We start from the raw sequence: 20828 nt of genomic DNA on the forward strand, positions 1-20828 counted from the left end.
CACAGACACCCCAAAATACACCACCAGACGTGGACGTGCCCACCAGAAAGACAAGATCCAGCCTCATCCACCAGAACACAGGCACCAGTCCCCTCCACAAGGAAGCCTACACAACGCACTGAACAGACCTTAGCCACTGGGGGGAGACACCAAAAACAACGGGAACTATGAACTTGCAGCCTGTGAAAAGGAGATCCCAAACAAAGTAAGTTAAGTAAAATGAGAAGACAGAGAAACACACAGCGGATGAAGGAGAAAGGCAAAAACCCACCAGACCAAACAAATGAAGAGGAAATAGGCAGTCTACCTGAAAAAGAATTCAGAGTAATGATAGTAAAGATGACCCAAATTCTTGGAAATAGAATGGAGAAAATACAAGAAACATTTAACAAGGACCTAGAAGAACTAAAGACCAAACAAACAATGATGAACAACACAATAAATGAAATTAAAAATACTCTAGAAGGAGGGCTTCCCTGGTGGTGCAGTGGTTGAGAGTCCACCTGCCGATGCAGGGAACATGGGTTCATGCCCTGGTCCGGGAGGATCCCACATGTCGCAGAGGGGCTGGGCCCGTGAGCCATGGCCACTGAGCCTGCACGTCCAGAGCCTGTGCTCCGCAACAGGAGAGGCCACAACAGTGAGAGGCCCGTGTACCGCAAACAAACAAACAAACAAACAAACAAACAAAAAACTCTAGAAGGAACCAATAGCAGAATAACTGAGGCAGAAGAACAGATAAGTGACCTGGAAGATAAAATAGTGGAAAAAACTACCACAGAACAGAAGAAAGAAAAAAGAATGAAAAGAATTGAGGACAGTCTCAGAGACCAATGGGACAACATAAAACGCACCAACATTCGAATTATAGGGGTCCCAGAAGATGAACAGGAAAAGAAAGGGATGAGAAAATATTTGAAGCGGTTATAGTTGAAAACTTCCCTAATATGGGAAAGGAAACAGTCAATCAAGTCCAGAAAGCGCAGAGAGTCCCATACAGGATAAATCCAAGGAGAAACACGCCAAGACACATATTAATCAAACTATCAAAAATTAAATACAAAGAAAACATATTAAAAGCAGCAAGGGAAAAACAACAAATAACACACAAGGGAATGCCCATAAGGTTAACAGCTGATCTTTCAGCAGAAACTCCACAAGTCAGAAGGGAGTGGCAGGACATATTTAAAGTGATGAAAGGGAAAAACCTAAAACCAAGATCACTCTACCAAGGAAGGATCTCATTCAGATTCGATGGAGAAATCAAAAGCTTTACAGACAAGCAAAAGCTAAGAGAATTCAGCACCACCAAACCAGCTTTACAACAAATGCTAAAGGAACTTCTCTAGGCAGGAAATACAAGAGAAGGAAAAGACCTACAATAACAAACCCAAAGCAATTAAGAAAATGGTAATAGGAACATACATATCAATAACTACCTTAAATGTAAATGGATTAAATGCTCCAACCGAAAGTCATAGAGTGGCCGAATGGATACAAAAACAAGACCCATATATATGCTGTCTACGAGAGACCCATTTCAGACCTAGGGACATATACAGACTGAAAGTGAGGGGATGGAAAAAGATATTTCATTCAAATGGAAATCAAAAGAAAGCTGGAGTAGCAATTCTCATATCATACAAAATGGACTTTAAAATAAAGACTATTACAAGAGACAAAGAACGACACTACATAATGACCAAGGGATCAATCCAAGAAGAAGACATAACAATTGTAAATATTTATGCACCCAGCACAGGAGCACCTCAATACATAAGGCAAATGCTAACAGCAATAAAAGGGGAAATCGACAGTAACACAATCATAGTAGGGGACTTTAACACCCCATTTTCACCAATGGACAGATCATCCAAAATGAAAATAAATAAGGAAACACAAGCTTTCAATGATACATTAAACAAGATGAATTTAATTGATATTTATAGGAATTCCATACAAAAACAACAGAATACATTTTCTTCTCAACTGCTCATGGAACATTCTCCAGGATAGATCATATCTTGGGTCACAAACCAAGCCTCAGTAAATTTAAGAAAATTGAAATCATATCAAGTATCTTTTCTGACCACAACGCTATAAGACTAGATATCAATTACAAGAAAAGATCTGTAAAAAATACAAACACATGGAGGCTACACAATACACTACTGAATAACGAAGTGATCACTGAAGAAATCAAAGAGGAAATTAAAAAATACCTAGAAACAAATGACAATGAAAACACGACGACCCAAAACCTATGGGATGCAGCAAATGCAGTTCTAAGAGGGAAGTTTATAGCAATACAATTATACATCAAGAAACAAGAAACATCTCAAATAAACAACTTAACCTTACACCTAAAGCAATTAGAGAAAGAAGAACAAAAAAACCCCTAAAGGTAGCAAAAGGAAAGAAATCATAATGATCAGATCAGAAATAAATGAAAAAGAAATGAAGGAAACAATAGCAAAGATCAATAAAACTAAAAGCTGGTTCTTTGAGAAGATAAACAAAATTGATAAACCATTAGCCAGACTCATCAAGAAAAAAAGGGAGAACACTCAAATCAATAGAATTAGAAATGAAAAAGAAGTTGCAATTGACACTGCAAAAATACAAAGGATCACGAGAGATTACTACAAGCAACTCTCTGCCAATAAAATGGACAACCTGGAAGAAATGGACAAATTCTTAGGAAAGCACAACCTTCTGAGACAGAACCAGGAAGAAATAGAAAATATAAACAGACCAATCACAAGCACTGAAATTGAGACTGTGATTAAAAATCTTCCAACAAACAAAAGCCCAGGACCAGATGGCTTCCCAGGCAAATTCTATCAAACATTTAGAGAAGAGCTAACACCAATCCTTCTCAAACTCTTCCAAAATATAGCAGGGGGAGGAACATTCCCAAACTCATTCTACGAGGCCACCATAACCCTGATACCAAAACCAGATAAAGATGTCACAAAGAAAGAAAACTACAGGCCATTATCACTGATGACCATAGATGCAAATATTCTCAACAAAATACTAGCAAACAGAATCCAACAGCACATTAAAAGGATCATACACCATGATCAAGTGGGGTTTAACCCAGGAATGCAAGGATTCTTCAATATATGCAAATCAGTCAATGTGATACACCATATTACAAACTGAAGAATAAAAACATATGATCATCTCAATAGATGCAGAAAAAACTTTTGACAAAATTCAACACCGATTTATGATAAAAATCCTCCCGAAAATAGGCATAGAGAGAACTTACCTCAACATAATAAAGGCCATATATGACAAACCCACAGCTAACATCGTTCTCAAAACAGAAAACATTTCCTCTAAGATCAGGAACAAGACAAGGTTGCCCACTATTATTCAACAAAGTTTTGGAAGTTTTAGCCACAGCCATCAGAGAATAAAAAGAAATAAAAGGAATCCAAAGTGGAAAAGAAGAAGTAAACCTGTCACTGTTTGCAGATGACATGATACTTACTATACATAGAGAATCCTAAGGATGCTACCAGAAAACTACTGGAAATAATTGATTAATTTGGTAAAGTAGCAGGATACAAAATTAATGCACAGAAATCCCTTGCATTCCTATACACTAATGATGAAAACTCTGAAAGAGAAATTAAGGAAACACTCCCATTTAGCACTGCAACAAAATGAATAAAATACCTAGGAATAAACCTACCTAAGGAGACAAAAGACCTGTATGGAGAAAACTATAAGACGCTTATGAAAGAAATTAAAGATGATACAAACAGATAGAGAGATACACCATGCTTTGGATTGGAAGATTCAACATTGTGAAAATGACTATACTATCCAAAGCAATCTACAGATTCAATGCAATCCCTATCGAACTACCAATGGCATTTTTCACAGAACTAGAACAAAAAGTTTCACAATTTGTGTGGAACCATAAAAGACACCAAATAGCCAAAGCAATATTGAGAAAGAAAAACGGAGCTGGAGGAATCAGGCTCCCTGACTTCAGACTATACTACAAAGCTACTGTAATCAAGACAGCTTTGTACTGGCACAAAAACAGACATATAGATCAATGGAACAGGATAGAAAACCCAGAGATAAATCCACGCACATATAGTCACCTTGTTTTTGATAAAGGAGGCAAGAATATACAATGGAGAAAAGACAGCCTCTTCAATAAGTGGTGCTGGGAAAACTGGACAGCTGCAAGTAAAAGAATGAAATTAGAACACTCCCTAACACCATAGACAAAAATAAACTCAAAATGGATTAAAGACCTAAATGTAATGCCAGACACTATAAAACTTTCAGAGGAAAATATAGGCAGAACACTCTATGACATAAATCACAGCAAGATCTTTTTTGACCCACCTCCTTGAGAAATATAAATGCAAAGAAAAATAAACAAATGGGATCTAACGAAACTTAAAAGCTTTTGCACAGCAAAAGAAAGTATAAACAAGACGAAAAGAGAACTCTCAGAATAGGAGAAAATATTTGTAAACGAAGCAACTGACAAAGGATTAATCTCTAAAATTTACAAGCAGCTCATGCAGCTCAATATCAAAAAACATAAACAACCCAATCCAATAATGGGCAGAACACCTAAATAGACATTTCTTCAAAGAAGATATACAGATTGCCAAGAAACACATGAAAGGATACTCAACATTACTAATCATTAGAGAAATGCAAATCAAAACTGCAAAGAGATATCATCTCACACCAGTCAGAATGGCCATCATCAAAAAATCTACATACAGTAAACGCTGGAATGGGTGTGGAGAAAAGGGAACCCTCTTGCACTGTTGGGGGGAATGTAAATTGATACAGCCACTATGGAGAACAGTATGGAGGTTCCTGAAAAAACTAAAAATAGAAGTACCATACGCCCCAGCAATCCCAGTACTGGGCATATACCCTCAGAAAACCATAATTCAAAAAGAGTCATGTACCACAATGTTCACTGTAGCACTATTTACAATAGTCAGGACATGGAAGCAACCTAAGTGTCTATTGACAGATGAATGGATAAAGAAGATGTGGCACATATATAGAATGGAATATTACTCAGTCATAAAAAGAAATGAAATTGATTTATTTGTAGTGAGGTGGATGGACCTGGAGTCTGTCATTCAGAGTGAAGTAAGTCAGAAAGTGAAAAACAAATATCCTATGCTAACACATATATATGGAATCTAAAAAAGAAAAAGAAAGAAAAATGGTCAGAAGAACCTAGGGGCAAGAAGGGAATAAAGATGTAGACTTACTAGAGAATGGACTTGAGGATACGGGGAGGGGGAAGGGTAAGCTGGGACAAAGTGAGAGAGTGGCATGGACATATATACACTACCAAATGTAAAACAGATAGTTAGTGGGAAACAGCCACATAGCAGAGGGAGATCAGCTCGGTGGTTTGTGACCACCTAGAGGGGTGGGGTAGGGTGGGTGGGAGGGAGGGAGATGCAAGAGGAAAGAGATATGGGGACATATGTATATGTACAACTGATTCACTTTGTTATAAAGCAGAAACTAACACACCATTGTAAAGCAATTATACTCTAATAAAGATTTTTTAAAAAAGGAATACTTATACTAGAATAAAGTATTAGTTGTTTATCTGAAATGCAAAAAAAAATTAAAAACCTAATGAGAACATTACAGGAGATGAAAGATCAATATTTCTCGTGAACATCGGTGTCAAAATCCTAATCAAAACACTAGCAAATCAAATTTAATGATACACAAAAGGCCTGATATCATAACTAAATGAGGTTTACTCTAGGAATGTACAAGTGGGTAAACATTTGAAAATCACCAATATAATCCACCAGTGTACTGAGAAAAAGGAGGAAAATCATATGATCACTTCAACAGATGACGAAAAAGCATTTGATAACTTTCAACATCATTTATGAATGATAAAAACATAGTAAACTAGGAATGGAAGGTAACTGCCTTAATCTGATATGTAGTATCTACAAAAATGCTACAGCTAACATCATATTTAATGGTGAAATAGTACAAATTTCACTCTGAGACTGGAAACTAGACAAGGATATCTGCTATTAACTCTCCAATTCAAAAATTTCCTGGAGGGTCTACCCAATGCAACAAGACAAAAAGAACCACCCCCCACCAACTGGAAAGGAAAAAGTAAAACTATCATTCTTTGCAGTTTATAGGTCATGAAGCTAGAAAGTCCAAAAGATTCTACAAATTACTAGAATTTATAAGTAAATTTAGAAAGGTTCCAGAATACAAGATCAATAAATAAGAAGAAATTGTATTTCTATATCTCAGCTGTTGCTGGCATTTGAAAGATGTTTTTTATAATAAAAAATACATTAAATGCATAGAGATAATATAATGAATAACATTCAAATCCTTTACTTTGAAAACTAAAAAATATTTGTGAGAGAATTAAGGAACATACCATGACCATGACTAGGAGATTTAATATTGCAGAGATATCAGTTTTCTCTCAATTGATCTATAGATTAATTTATATGTAATTAACTTATATAGGTTCCATATTAAATATATAATTATTCTATATAGAGTTCATATACATTAATTTATATAGAAATGCAAAGGCTGTGAATAGCAAAGACAAATCATAAGAAGAAAAACAAAGCTGGAGGACTTACACTACATGGTAAGACTTAAACTGTGGTCATTTTGTTCCAAGGACAGAAACACCAATGGAACAAAATAAAGCCTGAGTCAGACCACACATATACAATCACCTGCTTTATGTCAAAGTTTACCTTGCAGCATAATAGAGAAAGAATGGTTTCAACAATGGTACCAGGGCAGGTATGTAAACATGTGGGAAAATGGACTTACACCACATGTCACACCATATATAAAAGTTATTTTTAGGTGGGTTGTAGATTTAAATGTGAAAGGCAGGAGTTTTTATCTTCAGAAACCTGGTGTAGGCAAAGATTTCTTAAACCAAAATAGAAGTTCTCAAAGTAAAGAAAAAAAAGGTAAATTTAACTACTTTAGTATTAAGATCATCTGTTCATTAAAGTGTATCAGTTAGAGAGTAAAAGGGCAGCCCATAGAGTGGGTGGAGGTATTTGTGATACACATCTGATAAAGGACTCATATTCAGAATGTATAAGGAATTCCCACAAATCAATCAAAAAGACAAAGGTAAAAATGGGCAAAATCCTGAAAAGGCACCCAACAAAAGAGGATATCCAAATGGCCAGTAACATGAAAAGGTACTCAACTTTATCAGCCATCAGAAAATAAAACTTAAAGCCACTATGGGACTACCACACTTCCAACACAGTGACTAAAATGGAAAGACAAAAAATACGGACTATCCAGAACCCTCAATAGTGGAAGAGTGAATTGGTACACCCACACTTCAGAAAACTATTTGAAAAACTGTTATAAAGCTGAATATATGTAAATCCTATAATCCAGCAATACTGTAATAGGGAAGAAACTTTGTATTCTATTCCAAGTTAATCACTAAAGGGATGTTTCCTCTAAGCTTAAATTATACATAATGGCCCATCTCTGTGAACCCTGCCTCCCAGGTAATGAGCGTTAAGCTAAAATACCTTTGTTTAGCTCACAGGAAACATCCTGACCAGGCCCACCTGTGAATGACTACAGGGAGGAAGAAATTAACACCTCCCCTCCCGGGAGGCTGATGGGAAACAGGAAGTGTTTGACTTTACTCCCTCCCCTTTTAGTATAGAAGAAGCCTGAATTCTAACTCAGGCAAGATGATTTTGGGGACACAAGTCCACCATCTTCTTGGTTAGCTGGCTTTCCAAATAAAGTTGTTATCCCTTGCCCCAACAATTCGTCTTTCAATTTATTGGCTATTGTGCTGAGAGCAGTACGAGCTTGGACTCTGTAACAATACCACTCCTAGACATGTATCTTCAGAAACATATTCATGTGTTCATTGAAAACATGTACAAGAATTCCATAATGGCACTCTTTACAATAATCAAGAATTGGAAACAACCCAACTGTTATGGACTGAATGTGTCTCCCCATATTCGTATGTTGAAGCCCTAACCCTGGTGTGGCTATATTTGGAGATGGGGCCTCTAAGGGAGTAATTAATGTTAAATGAGGTCAGAAGCGTGGGGCCCTGATCTGAACAGGATCAATGTCCTTGTAAGAGACACCAGAGAGCTCATTCTGCCTTCCTTTCTCCCCCAAAGGTCTTTCACAGGAAAGACCACATGAAGACAAAAAGGTGCTTGTATACAAGCCGGGAGGAAAGCCTTCACCAGGAACAGGATCAGTTGGCACCTTGATCTGGGACTTCAGCCTCCAGGACTGATAGAAAATACATTTCTGTTGTTTAAGCCACCCAGTCTGTGGTGTTTTATTATGGCAGCCCACATTGACCATGACACCAAATGTCCATCATAATATGATGGATAAATAATTTGTAGTATGTGCACATAGGCACATCTTGTTTTATTGCGCTTGGCTTTAGTGCGCTTTTTACAAACTGAAGGTTTGTGGCAACACTGTGTCAAGCAAGTCTATCAGCATCATTTTCCAGCAGCATTTTCTCTAACTGTGTCTCTGGGTCCCATTTTGGTAATTCTCACAATATATCAAAATTTTCATTATTATTATATTATTACAGTGATCTGTGATCAGTGATCTCTGGGATTACTACTATGACTCACGAAGACTCAGATGATGGTTAGCATTTCTTTAGCAATAAAGTATTTTTAAATTAAGGTATGTACATTGGTTTATTAGGTGTGCTGTTGCAGGATATAGTATAAACATAACTGTTATATGCACTGGAAAACCAAAAAATTCGTGAGACTTTCTTTGTTGCATTATTCGCTTTACTGCGGTGGTCTGGAACCAGACCCGAAAAATCAGAGGTCTGCCTGTACATTGCAACACTAATTATGAGAAAAAATAAACTATAATTACACTTAACAACATGGATGCACCTCTCATACCCCTCAGGGACCAGGAGCGCCCCTGCTCCCCCTGTCACTTCTGAGCCATCTCTCCTCCCTCCAGACTTGCACCCTCCCTCTAGGGACCCACACCAGCGACATGCCGGGCATGCTTAGCAGCATCAACTTTCTGTCACTGCCCCTCAGTCCTGGAGATGTGGGACCTTGGTGCAAGGACTGCCGGCCACCTCATCCCCAGTCACTTCCAGGGATTTGAACGAGCACTTCTTTTCAGTGGTGTCCCCAAGCACGCTTAATCTTTGCCTCCAGGTATGTCTGTATGTCTGTACTGCATCATGTACTCCATGGGCTCTCTGCAGGTGTGTCCACCTCTGGCAGAACTGCATCTCTGTGCCGGGCTTGGGCTCAGGGTGGCTGATACACACTAGCAGATGGGGTCTGGGGGCCCCAGGCCTCCCGTGTGCTGATGGGAGGACAGAGAGAAAGTGTGACCTGAGCTTGAGGGAGACACAGTGTCATTACACGAGGCCAGGTGTGGGGCTGTCCTGCCCAGAGGGAAGGGAACACACTCCCGTAACTTACAGAAGCCGCTTTATCTGATCCCACTCTCATCCTCTAGAACACAGATTTCTTCTTTTCTTTCCCGTTCACCTCACCATCTGAGATCGTAATGTAACTAGCGCTGTCTCTCCGCAATTATTCAAGGCTCTCCCTGGGGCTTCTGAGAAATCAGGGAAAGCACGTACATTTCGGGGTGGGAATGCCACCTGAAAAGGTGCCCCTTTGATACAATTCAGACAGTGTTCTTGCCCAAATTCTCATTCTAAGCCCCCTCCTCTTTACCACCACGCTCACCTTCTAGAAAATATGTCCCAGGGTTGGTCACCAATGTGTTCCCAGGTCAGGGAGAGGATGCCTTGGAAATCAGCATGTGTGTCAGATGACACTTCATTATCTTCAAAAACTTAAGCACTAATTAACTGCTCATATATGTCAAATAGGGCACCCCATGAAGCCAGGCTTAAACAGACAGAATCTGCTCCCATCAGACCCTAAGCCCCCTCCTTCAGGGGGGCTGCTTCCCCACCTTGCCCAGGACTCTGGACACAGGAGGGGAAGCATGGTGGTGTGAATTCACCAGCACCGCATCTTTCATCTCAAAGTAATCTTGCACACTAGAAGTTGTCCTTCATCTAGAAGGAATCTCCTACACCTAGAATTAACCTTTTGTGATCTGAGAATTAATGCCATCTTCAACAAGGCATCTTCCCTAGACATGTTACCTTTCATTCACATTTCTTATGGGAAACTTATCATTTTCTAAGTATCAATTCAGCCCACATATTCACTCACACTTTTCACATGACTGAATCACAACAAGACTTAGTTATGTGGCTAGGGGATGGAAGGCAAGATTTTACTGGTTTGATTTAAGTTTGGTCCTGGAAGTTAAGACTCTTACCAAGTTGAGAGCATTCCTGGGGCTGTTGGTCAGCTGTGGCTACCGTGGAAGATCACCCAGCTATGGTAAATGCCAGCACCTTCCAGCCTCTGGAGAACCAAAAATGGCCCAGTGCTATTCTAACATCTCCAGCTGGATCCAGAATGGGATGCCCAAGATAAAGATTTTTTGCAGGAGCAGTGGCATTGAGAATACGGTTCAAAGTTCCTATTCCAAGCTTGGACAGGGTGGTAATTCACATCTCCCCACACAATGACTTCATTTAAGAACAGAAAAAAAAAACCCCATGGGAATGAATACTGTGAATGTTAAAAAACAAAAAAGAAATCTTGAGCTCCTCCAGAAACGAAAATCAGATGAACATCACTAAGGGAAGGCTGTGGTATTACGTAGTGGTGAGGGGCCATTAATCACTTATTCAGCCTTTTCCAAGTAACATGATAACAGGACCACTTAATTTGGGTGGTTGCTGCACAGTTTAAAATAAGATGTCATATGTATCACAATGTTCATTGCAGCACTATTTATAATAGCCAGGACATGGAAGCAACCTAAGTGTCCATCGACAGAGGAATGGATAAAGAAGATGTGGCACATTTATACAATGGAATATTACTCAGCCATAAAAAGAAACGAAACTGAGTTATTTGTAGTTAAGGTGGATGGACCTAGAGTCTGTCATACAGAGTGAAGGAAGTCAGAAAGAGAAAAACAAATACCGTATGCTAACACATATATATGGAATCTAAAAAAAAAAAAGAAGAAGGTTCTGAAGAACCTAGGGGCAGGACAGGAATAAAGACACAGACATAGAGAATGGACTTGAGGACACGGGGAGGGGGAAGGGTAAGCTGGGACGAAGTGAGAGAGTGGCATGGACATATATACACTACCTAATATAAAACCAATAGCTAGTGGGAAGCAGCTGCATAGCACAGGGAGATCAGCTCGGTGGTTTGTGACCACCTAGAAGGGTGGGATAAGGAGGGTGGGAGGGAGACGAAAGAGGGAGGGGATATGGGGATATATGTAAACGTATAGCTGATTCACTTTGTTGTACAGCAGAAACTAACGCACCTTTGTAAAGCAATTATACTCCAATGAAGATGCTAAAAAAGAAAAGATGTCATTTTGCTTGTCACCCACGAAGACACTTAGATGAAAGAAAACAATGGGACAATTCTCTAGCAGAAAGACGAGCACATCTTTGCCCTAAACATGACCCTGTGATTCCCTTTAATATCCCTGCCCTTCTGCAGCCACCCCACACACCCAGGGCCACTGACTTCCCTTCTCTGGGCATCACTGTGCTGTGCACGTGCTTCTGAGATTTCCTCCAATGGGACTGTGATGATTTGCTCCTGGTCTGTCTCCCTTATGTTTCTGCCCATGCTCCAGACTCCCTCATCCACCTGGTACCCAACAGTGCACAGGGCTGTGACAGGGGTGCTGTGGGAGGCCCCTACGATGGGTGCATCCCTCCTGCAGATTTCATCCCACACTAACTCCCATATTTGCATCCTTAGCCCAGACTGTTCCTGAGCTCCACACCCACATGTTCAACTGGACAGCAATTTTCCAAGTCTCACCAGGATCTCAGAATTTGCTTCTCCAACCCCTCCTCCAGGGGTCTGCATCTCTGCACGGCACCACCATCTACCCATGTGCTAAAGGCAACATTCTCAGGGTCACGCTCGACTCCTCTCTTTCTACCATTGCCCCATCCAATCCATCAGCGAGACCTGCAGGTCTTTCCTCAAAACAGATCCTGCCTTCACATCTAGCTGCTCCTTATCACCTCCACTGCTGCCCCCATGGCGCTGGGCTAACGCAGCAGCTGCCCGCCTCGCTGTTCCTGCTCCTTTTTCCTCTGCGGAGTCCACTCTCAACACGGCAGACAGGACGTGTCAGTGTGAATCCAAACATGTCACCACCCCTTCTCAAAGCCCTGCCGGGGCTGCACAGCCTCCCTACTGTGAATCCCAAGGCTCAGGAATGCTCCCTGGCCCCTGCTACCATTCTCTCACCTTCCTTTCCAACCCCTCCAGCCCTTACTCCATCCGCTCCCGTGTCCTGCCTTACTTAAATGTGCCACGGTTTTGATGGTGTCCCATGGCTCATTCCTCCCTGCCCTCAAGAGCCCTGCCTTGTGCTCCCTCCCTCCACCTCAGAGCCCCTATTTCGTGGCCTCACGCCATATGGATGGCCTACCTTATCACCTTTCTTCCCCACTAGAACTTCATCTCCATGAGGGTAGCAATTTCACCTGCGTTGTTCGCAGCGATGGGACACCCAGCACCTGGATGGGGTGTCTGTGGGAGTGCAGGTCAAGCTTGGCTTGGCTGAATCTGTCTTGGCAGCTGTCCTGCCTCCGACTTTAAGATAAGGAAGTGAGGCTCCAGGGGGCCTCTCAGCTGACTTGGGATAAGGCGGGGCTGGGCTGATTCACATGAAAACCTGCACATCTTAGGGCTTCTCTGCCGGATTTGCTCCAACCCAACTCTCCTCCCGTGGAGACAGACTCAACACCACAACTCAGAGGTGTCCCCACACTTTCTGACATCTAGACCTCAGTGTCCCATGTGTGCAGTAACTGCTGTATGCAGACATGCCTCTGCCTTTGGATCCATGAACTCACTGGAGCATCACACCATCTCATTCACACTGTGGGGGTGTCCCAAAGGGATGCCAGATGTTACTTTCCAAACTGAGAGACCCATGATCTCTGCGTCTTCTTACGTGTGAATGCAGCAGGATAACCCGGTTGAGAAACAAATGCTTTCTTGCATTCTCATCTTCCTTCCTCTCTCAGGTCAGTGGTTTTATGTCCTGAAAATGTGGCCCTCCTGTTGTCCCCGACTGTCATGGGGTGGGAGTAGGTCATGCCCTCCAGGGTTTTAAGGCCCGAGGAGAATGGCACTCCCTCTCCTGTGGGTTCTGTGGGAGGTGAAGCTTCACTACTTGATACACAGACTCCTCAAACAGGTGGGGCTGCCCACGTGCCTTCAGGAGCTGGGGGACCATTCTGGACACTTGCCCTATGCCAGGCTCCGAGGGAGTGGAGCTGGGTCCTTGGGAGGGACAGCTGGACCATAGGCAACACAGGCCATCTTCTTGGCCCATTTTCTTTCTTTTTTTAAAATAAATTTATTTATTTTATTTTATTTTTGGCTGTGTTGGGTCTTCGTTGCTGCATGCGTGCTTTCTCTAGTTGTGGTGAGCAGGGGTTACTCTTCGTTGCTGTGCGCGGGCTTCTCATTGCAGTGGCTTCTCTTGTTGAGGAGCACAGGCTCTAGGCGCGTGGACTTCAGTAGTTGTGGCGCACGGGCTCAGTAGTTGTGGCATACGGGCTCTAGAGTGCAGGCTCAGTAGTTGTGGTGCACGGGCTTACTTGCTCCACGACATGTGGGATCTTCCCGGACCAGGGCTCGAACCCGTGTCCCCTGCACTGGCAGACGGATTCTTAGCCACTGTGCCACCAGGGAAGTCCTTGGCCCATTTTCTGGACCACATGAGCCCTGGGTTCCCGTCCAGCCCCCGGGGAGGGGGAAGTCCCCCACCCTGAGGCCCTGGGACAGAGTTTACATTTCCTTCCAAACACAACTTGAATTATGTCTTGAACAAGTAGATTTTTTTCTCTAAAATTTTTTTGACATCCGCATTTCCATCTCCCATGAACACAGTAAATAATATTGATTATCAATGGTTGATTCACAGCGATCCGAGCACTAATTACTGGATGGAGGAATGGACACACTACACCTGGCCACAGCGAGCAGCTTTCTTCCCACTGTTCCTCGGTGGAGCTCTGTCTGCCCCACAGAGAGTGACAGCAGGGCCCAAGGGGCACAGCCTGGGTCACCTCCCAGCGCCTGGCCTCCTCACTCAGCCGGGGTGGGGGGTGCTGAGCGGGACTCGCTGGCCTCAGCCAGTATCTCCACCAGGATCTGGGCACGGAAAGAGCCTGAAGGATGATCGGGTCTACTGCTTAAAGAGGAGTGCAGAGAAGTTGGTGGACGGTGGTGGTGGCGGGGGGAGGGGAATGAACGTTTATGCTGCCCTCTGTGATTTTCCAGTCCTCACCTTCCTGTCTTCGTGGAACCCTGACATTCAGACCCTCCCTGCCCGGGATCACATTCCTGAAGGCCGGGGCACCAGTCGGCCTCCCCAAGGCCTCCCACGGCAGGTGACGGGGTGCTGTCCGCAGCCCCGGGTGGGCCACCCTGCTGTCCCTTTTCTCCATCCTCTTGGCACATGACGGAAATAAGGAACCGTGGGCGAATGTAGCATCTTAGCTCCTTAAGTTTGGGTTTTTAAAAGGTGTTTTCCAAAATTGGATAGTTAGAGTCAAATAGCACCCTTTGAAAATGCCGGTCTGGAAGGTAAAATGTAAGTGATAAAAAGTAATACGTGATCTATGGGAAAAAATAACAGAAAAGAACTTCCAAAGGAGCAAGGGCTCTTGTTGAGCATGACAAAGCTGGAGGAAAAGGCTGGCACAGTGGACTCCATGCCCTTTACCAGGACTCGAGCTTTAGTTTTTATTTTTTTTTAATATTTATTTATTTATTTGGCTGCATCAGGTCTTAGTTGAGGCATGCAGGATCTTTTGTTGTGGCGTCTGGGCTTCTCTCTAGCTGTGGTGCGTGGGCTCCAGAGCGCGTGGGCTCTGTAGTTGTGGTGCGTGGGCTTAGTTGCCCTGTGGCATGTGGGATCTTAGCTCCCCCACCAGGGATGGAACCCTGCATTGGAAGGCATATTCTTAACCACTGGACCACCAGGGAAGTCCCAGGACTCAGCTTAAATGAGGCAGCAATTACCGGTGCTACTGGCAACACTTGGGGCTGAACTTTGTCAAGGGCTCGGCTGCCGTACCCTTCAAGAGAAATTAGCTCATGAAATTTTTTCTTTCTTAACCTATACCAATTTTCCCTTCTCTATGAATAGTGACTCTTTGGTTTAAAATATCTCATCTGAATTACTCTCAAAGAGTCATCTTTAAAATAACCAGCCTTCAGAGAGAGGGCTTTAAGGTTGTGGGTAATCTAGAGAGGCTGTTTTATGTTTGTCGATCAGTCAAAGACCTGGAGGTAAGACAGAGCCAGGTGTGGGTGTCGGTCTCTGGGTTGCTTTTGGCAGCTGTGCAGCAGCCGAGAAAATGATTCTTCCCTGGTCACAACATCAGATCCAAAACAGTTATCAGGATTGCGGATCCTGTTCTCAAAGCAAACACGCCACGGGTGAGGCCCCTGAGCCCTGCACTGAGACCTGACCGCCAGGTTGCCTCGCATAAGTAAGGCCCCACTAACCACCGTCCCCTCTTTACCTGTGTGGATTTTGTGCCCCCATGGGAGATGCACAGGGGCCTGAGAGGAAGGGCATAGAATCCTCTACATGCATGTCTGAGAAACCCCTGAACATGTGACTGTGCAAAGATTTACAATGCAAATGATTATGAGTGAGAAAGGGGCCGCGCTTCTCAGGAAGAACCAACATCTGTTGCAGAATTTGTTTGGAACCAGTTATTTTATCCTTAGGTGCTCCAAAGAAGACAAGTTTTGGTTTGCTCTCTGAATCTCATCCTCATCAGAATGTCAGAGAAACATTAAGGAGAGGGAGGAAACCAAAGTCAAGTTTTATGTTTCCTTAACCTGGAGGCTGGGGTGCCTGTGAGGGTGGGAGTGGGGCTTGGTGAGGGCAGGAGAGGAGCAGCTCCGTAGGGCACGTGCCATCTAATAGCTCAGCCTCACCAGGCCGGCATCCATCTTCTCCAAGTCTTTGCAGACTGGAACACTGAGGCTCAAAGAGGTCACCTAACTTGCCTGTGTCCACAGGAATTGACAGGGTCTCTTATTTCTCTCCAAGCACAGGGTCTTTCTTATCTTTTGTTCCGCACCCAACTGGGGGGCAGGGATTGGATGGGAAAGGAGAGAAGTAAGGCAAAGCAGCCTGGGGTTCTCTTTGTCGGGGGGCTGACCTGGCCAGGCTGTATTAGCGACAAAGGGAACACTCAGGAGATCTGGGCACCACGTGGTCCTCGCCCCACATCCACCGGCGCCAGGCTAGGGCCGGGCAGGGCCCACAGGCACCGGAGCCCGACAGCGCGTGGAGCCCGATTGTGCATCCCTCTCGCCCCTGCCCCTCTTCCCGACCAGGCAGACCTGCCTGGGGGGTACTTACCCGCCTGCTCCAGAGCCACCATGGTCGCTTGCTCGATCAAGTCTCGCTCCACGAAGCTCCGGAAGTCCTCGCTGTACACACTCAGGTCCGGCAGCTGGAACGTGTAGATGGGCATCTCCAGTGGGAACTGCTCGCTGCTGCACTCGCTCGCCACGTGGGACCGCGCCAGGGACACGATGGCCGAGCTGGCGTGGGAGATCCCGCGCGAGAGCCGCTTCTCTGCAGGGGTGGGGGGAGGGAGACGAGGGGGGTTGAGAGATGCGGGCCTCTGCATGCACATACAACACACCCCACACGTGTGCACAGGACACACACGCACACATGCTCACACACACGTGCATGTACACACGACACACATCCCACATGTGACCATATACACATGACACACCCACCCGTGTGCACACATACACGTGCATGCACACATGACACACGCACGTGTAAACACACATGACACACGCATGCGGCACACATACACATGTACACACACACACACACACACCACACACAGAGGCACACCCATGGACACCCATACACCCATTACCCCCCGCATAAGCCCTGCCACCCTCCCAGTGTTCTCTGCAGGTCTCCCTCATGCTGGGCTAACGTCACCACAACCTGGTGGCACATGGCACTTAGTCATGAAACCACTTAGAAGGAGGCCAAGGGTAAGTCTACCACACAAATACTCAGCAACCTAAAGATCACCGGTCCTGGGTCTTAAGTTACACGGAATTCAGCAGAGCTGCCCTCCTCTGGAATGAAATGCTACACGGGGGACTGCCTTTGTTTTTATGCATTTACATTTTTTTTTTTTTTTTCTTTTTGCGGTATGCTGGCCTCTCACTGTTGTGGCCTCTCCCGCCGCGGAGCACAGGCTCCGGATGCACAGGCCCAGCGGCCATGGCCCACGGGCCCAGCCGCTCCGCGGCATGTGGGATCCTCCCAGACCGGGGCACGAACCCGTATCCCCTGCATCGGCAGGCGGACTCTCAACCACTGCGCCACCAGGGAGGCCCGCATTTACATTTTTAAAGTGAGAAGCAATCCACTCGGCTTCCTCCACTGAGGCTTGTATTTTAAGATAGGTCACCTTTATTAAAGTTACTCTGGGAGACAGGAGAAGATGGCGGAAGAGTAAGACGCGGAGATCACCTTCCTCCCCACAGATACACCAGAAATACATCTACACGTGGAACTACTCCTATAGAACACCCACTGAACGCTGGCAGAAGACCTCAGACCTCCCAAAAGGCAAGAAACTGCCCACGCATCTGGGTAGGGCAAAAGAAAAAAGAATAAACAGAGACAAAAGAACAGGGACAGGACCTGCACCAGTGGGAGGGAGCTGTGAAGGAGGAAAGGTTTCCACACACTAAGAAGCCCCTTCGTGGGCGGAGACTGCAGGTGGCGGAGGGGGGAAACTTCGGAGCCACGGAGGAGAGCGCAGCAACCGGGGTGTGGAGGGCAAAGCAGAGAGATTCCCGCACAGAGGATTGGTGCCGACCAGCACTCACCAGCCCGAGAGGCTTGTCTGCTCGCTCTCCGGGATGGGTGGGGGCTGGGAGCTGAGGCTTGGGCTTCGGAGCTTAGATCCCAGGGAGAGGACTGGGGTTGGTTGCGTGACCACAGCCTGAAGGGGGCTAGTGCGCCACGGCTAGCCGGGAGGGAGTCCGGGAAAAGTCTGGAGCTGCCAAAGAGGCAAGAGACTTTTTCTTCCCTCTTTGTTTCCTGGTGCGTGAGGAGAGGGGATTAAGAGCGCTGCTTAAAGGAGCTCCAGAGACGGGCGCAAGCCGCGGCTAAAAGTGCGGACCCCAGAGACGGGCGTGGGACGCTGGGGCTGCTGCTGCCGCCACCAAGAAGCCTGTGTGCAAGCACAGGTCACATCCACACCTCCCCTCCCGAGAGCCTGTGCAGCCCGCCACTGCCAGGGTCCTGTGACCCAGGGACAACTTCCTTGGGAGATCGCATGGTGTGCCTCAGGCTGGTGCAACGTCACGCCGGCCTCTGCCGCCACAGGCTCGCTCCGCATCCGCACCCCTCCCTCCCCCCAGCCTGAGTGAGCCAGAGTCCCCGAAGCAGCGGCTCCTTTAACCCCGTCCTGTCTGAGCGAAGAACAGACGCCCTCAGGCGACCTACACACAGAGGCGGGGCCAAATCCAAAGCTGAACCCCGGGAGCTGTGCGAGCAAAGAAGAGAAAGGGAAATCTCTCCCAGCAGCCTCAGAAGCAGTGGATTAAAGCTCCACAATCAACTTGATGTACCCTGCATCTGTGGAATACCTGAATAGACAACGAATCATCCCAAATTGAGGAGGTGGATTTTGGGAGCAAGATAGATTATTTTTTCCCCTTTTCTTCTTTTTGTGAGTGTGTATGTGTATGCTCCTGTGTGAGATTTTGTCTGTATAGCTTTGCTTTCACCATTTGTCCTAGGGTTCTGTCTGTCCGTTTTTTTTTTTTTTTTTTACTTAAAAATTTTTTTTCTTAATAATTATTTTTATTTTAATAACTTTATTTTATTTTATCGTATTTTATTTTATTTTATCCTCTTTCTCTTTCTTTCTTTCTTTCTTTCTTTCTTTCTTTCTTTCTTTCTTTCTTTCTATTTTTTCCTCCCTTTTATTCTGAGCCGTGTGGAGGACAGGCTCTTAGTGCTCCAGCCAAGAATCAGGGCTGTGCCTCTGAGGTGGGAGAGCCAATTTCAGGACACTGGTCTACAAGAGACCTCCCAGCTCCATGTAATATCAAACGGCAAAAATCTCCCAGAGATCTCCATCTCAACACCAACACCCAGCTTCACTCAATGACCAGCAAGCTACAGTGCTGAACACCTTATGCCAAACAACTAGCAAGACAGGAACACAGCCCCATCCATTAGCAGAGAGGCTGCCTAAAATCATAATAAGGCCACAGACACTCCAAAACACAGCACCAGATGTGGACCTGCCCACCAGAAAGACAAGATCCAGCCTCATCCACCAGAACACAGGCACTAGTCCCCTCCACCAGGAAGACTACACAACCCACTGAACCAACCTTAGCCACTGGGGACAGACACCAAAAACAATGGGAACTACGAACCTGTAGCCTGCGAGAAGGAGACCCCAAACACAGTAAGATAAGCAAAATGAGAAGACAGAAAAACACACAGCAGATGAAGGAGCAAGGTAAAAACCCACCAGACCTAACAAAAGAAGAGGAAATAGGCAGTCTACCTGAAAAAGAATTCAGAATAATGGTAGTAAAGATGATCCAAAATCTTGGAAATAGAATAGAGAAAATGCAAGAAACATTTAACAAGGACCTAGAAGAACTAAAGAGGAAACAAGCAATGAGGAACAACACAATAAATGAAATTAAAAATACTCTAGAAGGGATCAATAGCAGAATAACTGAGGCAGAAGAATGGATAAGTGACCTGGAAGATAAAATAGTGGAAATAACTACTGCAGAGCAGAATAAAGAAAAAAGAATGAAAAGAAATGAAGACAGCCTAAGAGACCTGTAGGACAACAAAAAATGCACCAACATTTGAATTATAGGGGTCCCAGAAGAAGAAGAGAAAAAGAAAGGGACTGAGAAAATATTTGAGAAGATTATAGTTGAAAACTTCCCTAATATGGTAAAGGAAATAGTTAATCAAGTCCAGGAAGCACAGAGAGTCCCATACAGGATAAATCCAAGGAGAAACACACCAAGACACATATTAATCAAACTATCAAAAATTAAATACAAAGAAAACATATTAAAAGCAGCAAGGGAAAAACAACAAGTAACACACAGGGAATCCCCGTAAGGTTAACAGCTGATCTTTCAGCAGAAACTCTGCAAGCCAGAAGGGAGTGGCAGGACATATTTAAAGTGATGAAGGAGAAAAACCTACAACCAAGATGACTCTACCCAGCGAGGATCTCATTCAGATTTGATGGAGAATTTAAAACCTTTACAGACAAGCAAAATCTGTGAGAGTTCAGCATCACCAAACCAGCTTTACAACAAATGCTAAAGGAACTTCTCTAGGAAAGAAACACAAGAGAAGGAAAAGACCTACAATAACAAACCCAAAACAATTAAGAAAATGGGAATAGGAACATACATATCGATAATTACCTTAAATGTAAATGGATTAAATGCTCCCACCAAAAGACACAGACTGACTGAATGGATACAAAAACAAGACCCATATATATGCTGTCTACAAGACACCCACTTCAGACCTAGGGACACATACAGAATGAAAGTGAGGGGATG

At 44.4% G+C, this 20828-nt stretch overlaps 1 protein-coding gene across 1 annotated transcript in view; it reads right to left on the reverse strand.

Moving 5' to 3' along the window:
• OTUD7A (OTU deubiquitinase 7A) overlaps window positions 1-20828 on the reverse strand; it is a gene marked incomplete at its 3' end in the record, with an annotated part of 366278 nt that overhangs the window by 70600 nt on the left and 274850 nt on the right. Inside the window, exon 6 of the mRNA XM_081228494.1 lies at window positions 16579-16797. Coding sequence (XP_081084620.1) covers window positions 16579-16797 — 219 coding nt within the window. The remainder of the gene's footprint in view (window positions 1-16578; window positions 16798-20828) is intronic.

This window comes from Mesoplodon bidens (genome assembly GCF_964165515.1).
Source record: "Mesoplodon bidens genome assembly, chromosome: 3".
In the NCBI taxonomy this organism is placed as follows: Eukaryota; Metazoa; Chordata; class Mammalia; order Artiodactyla; family Ziphiidae; genus Mesoplodon; species Mesoplodon bidens.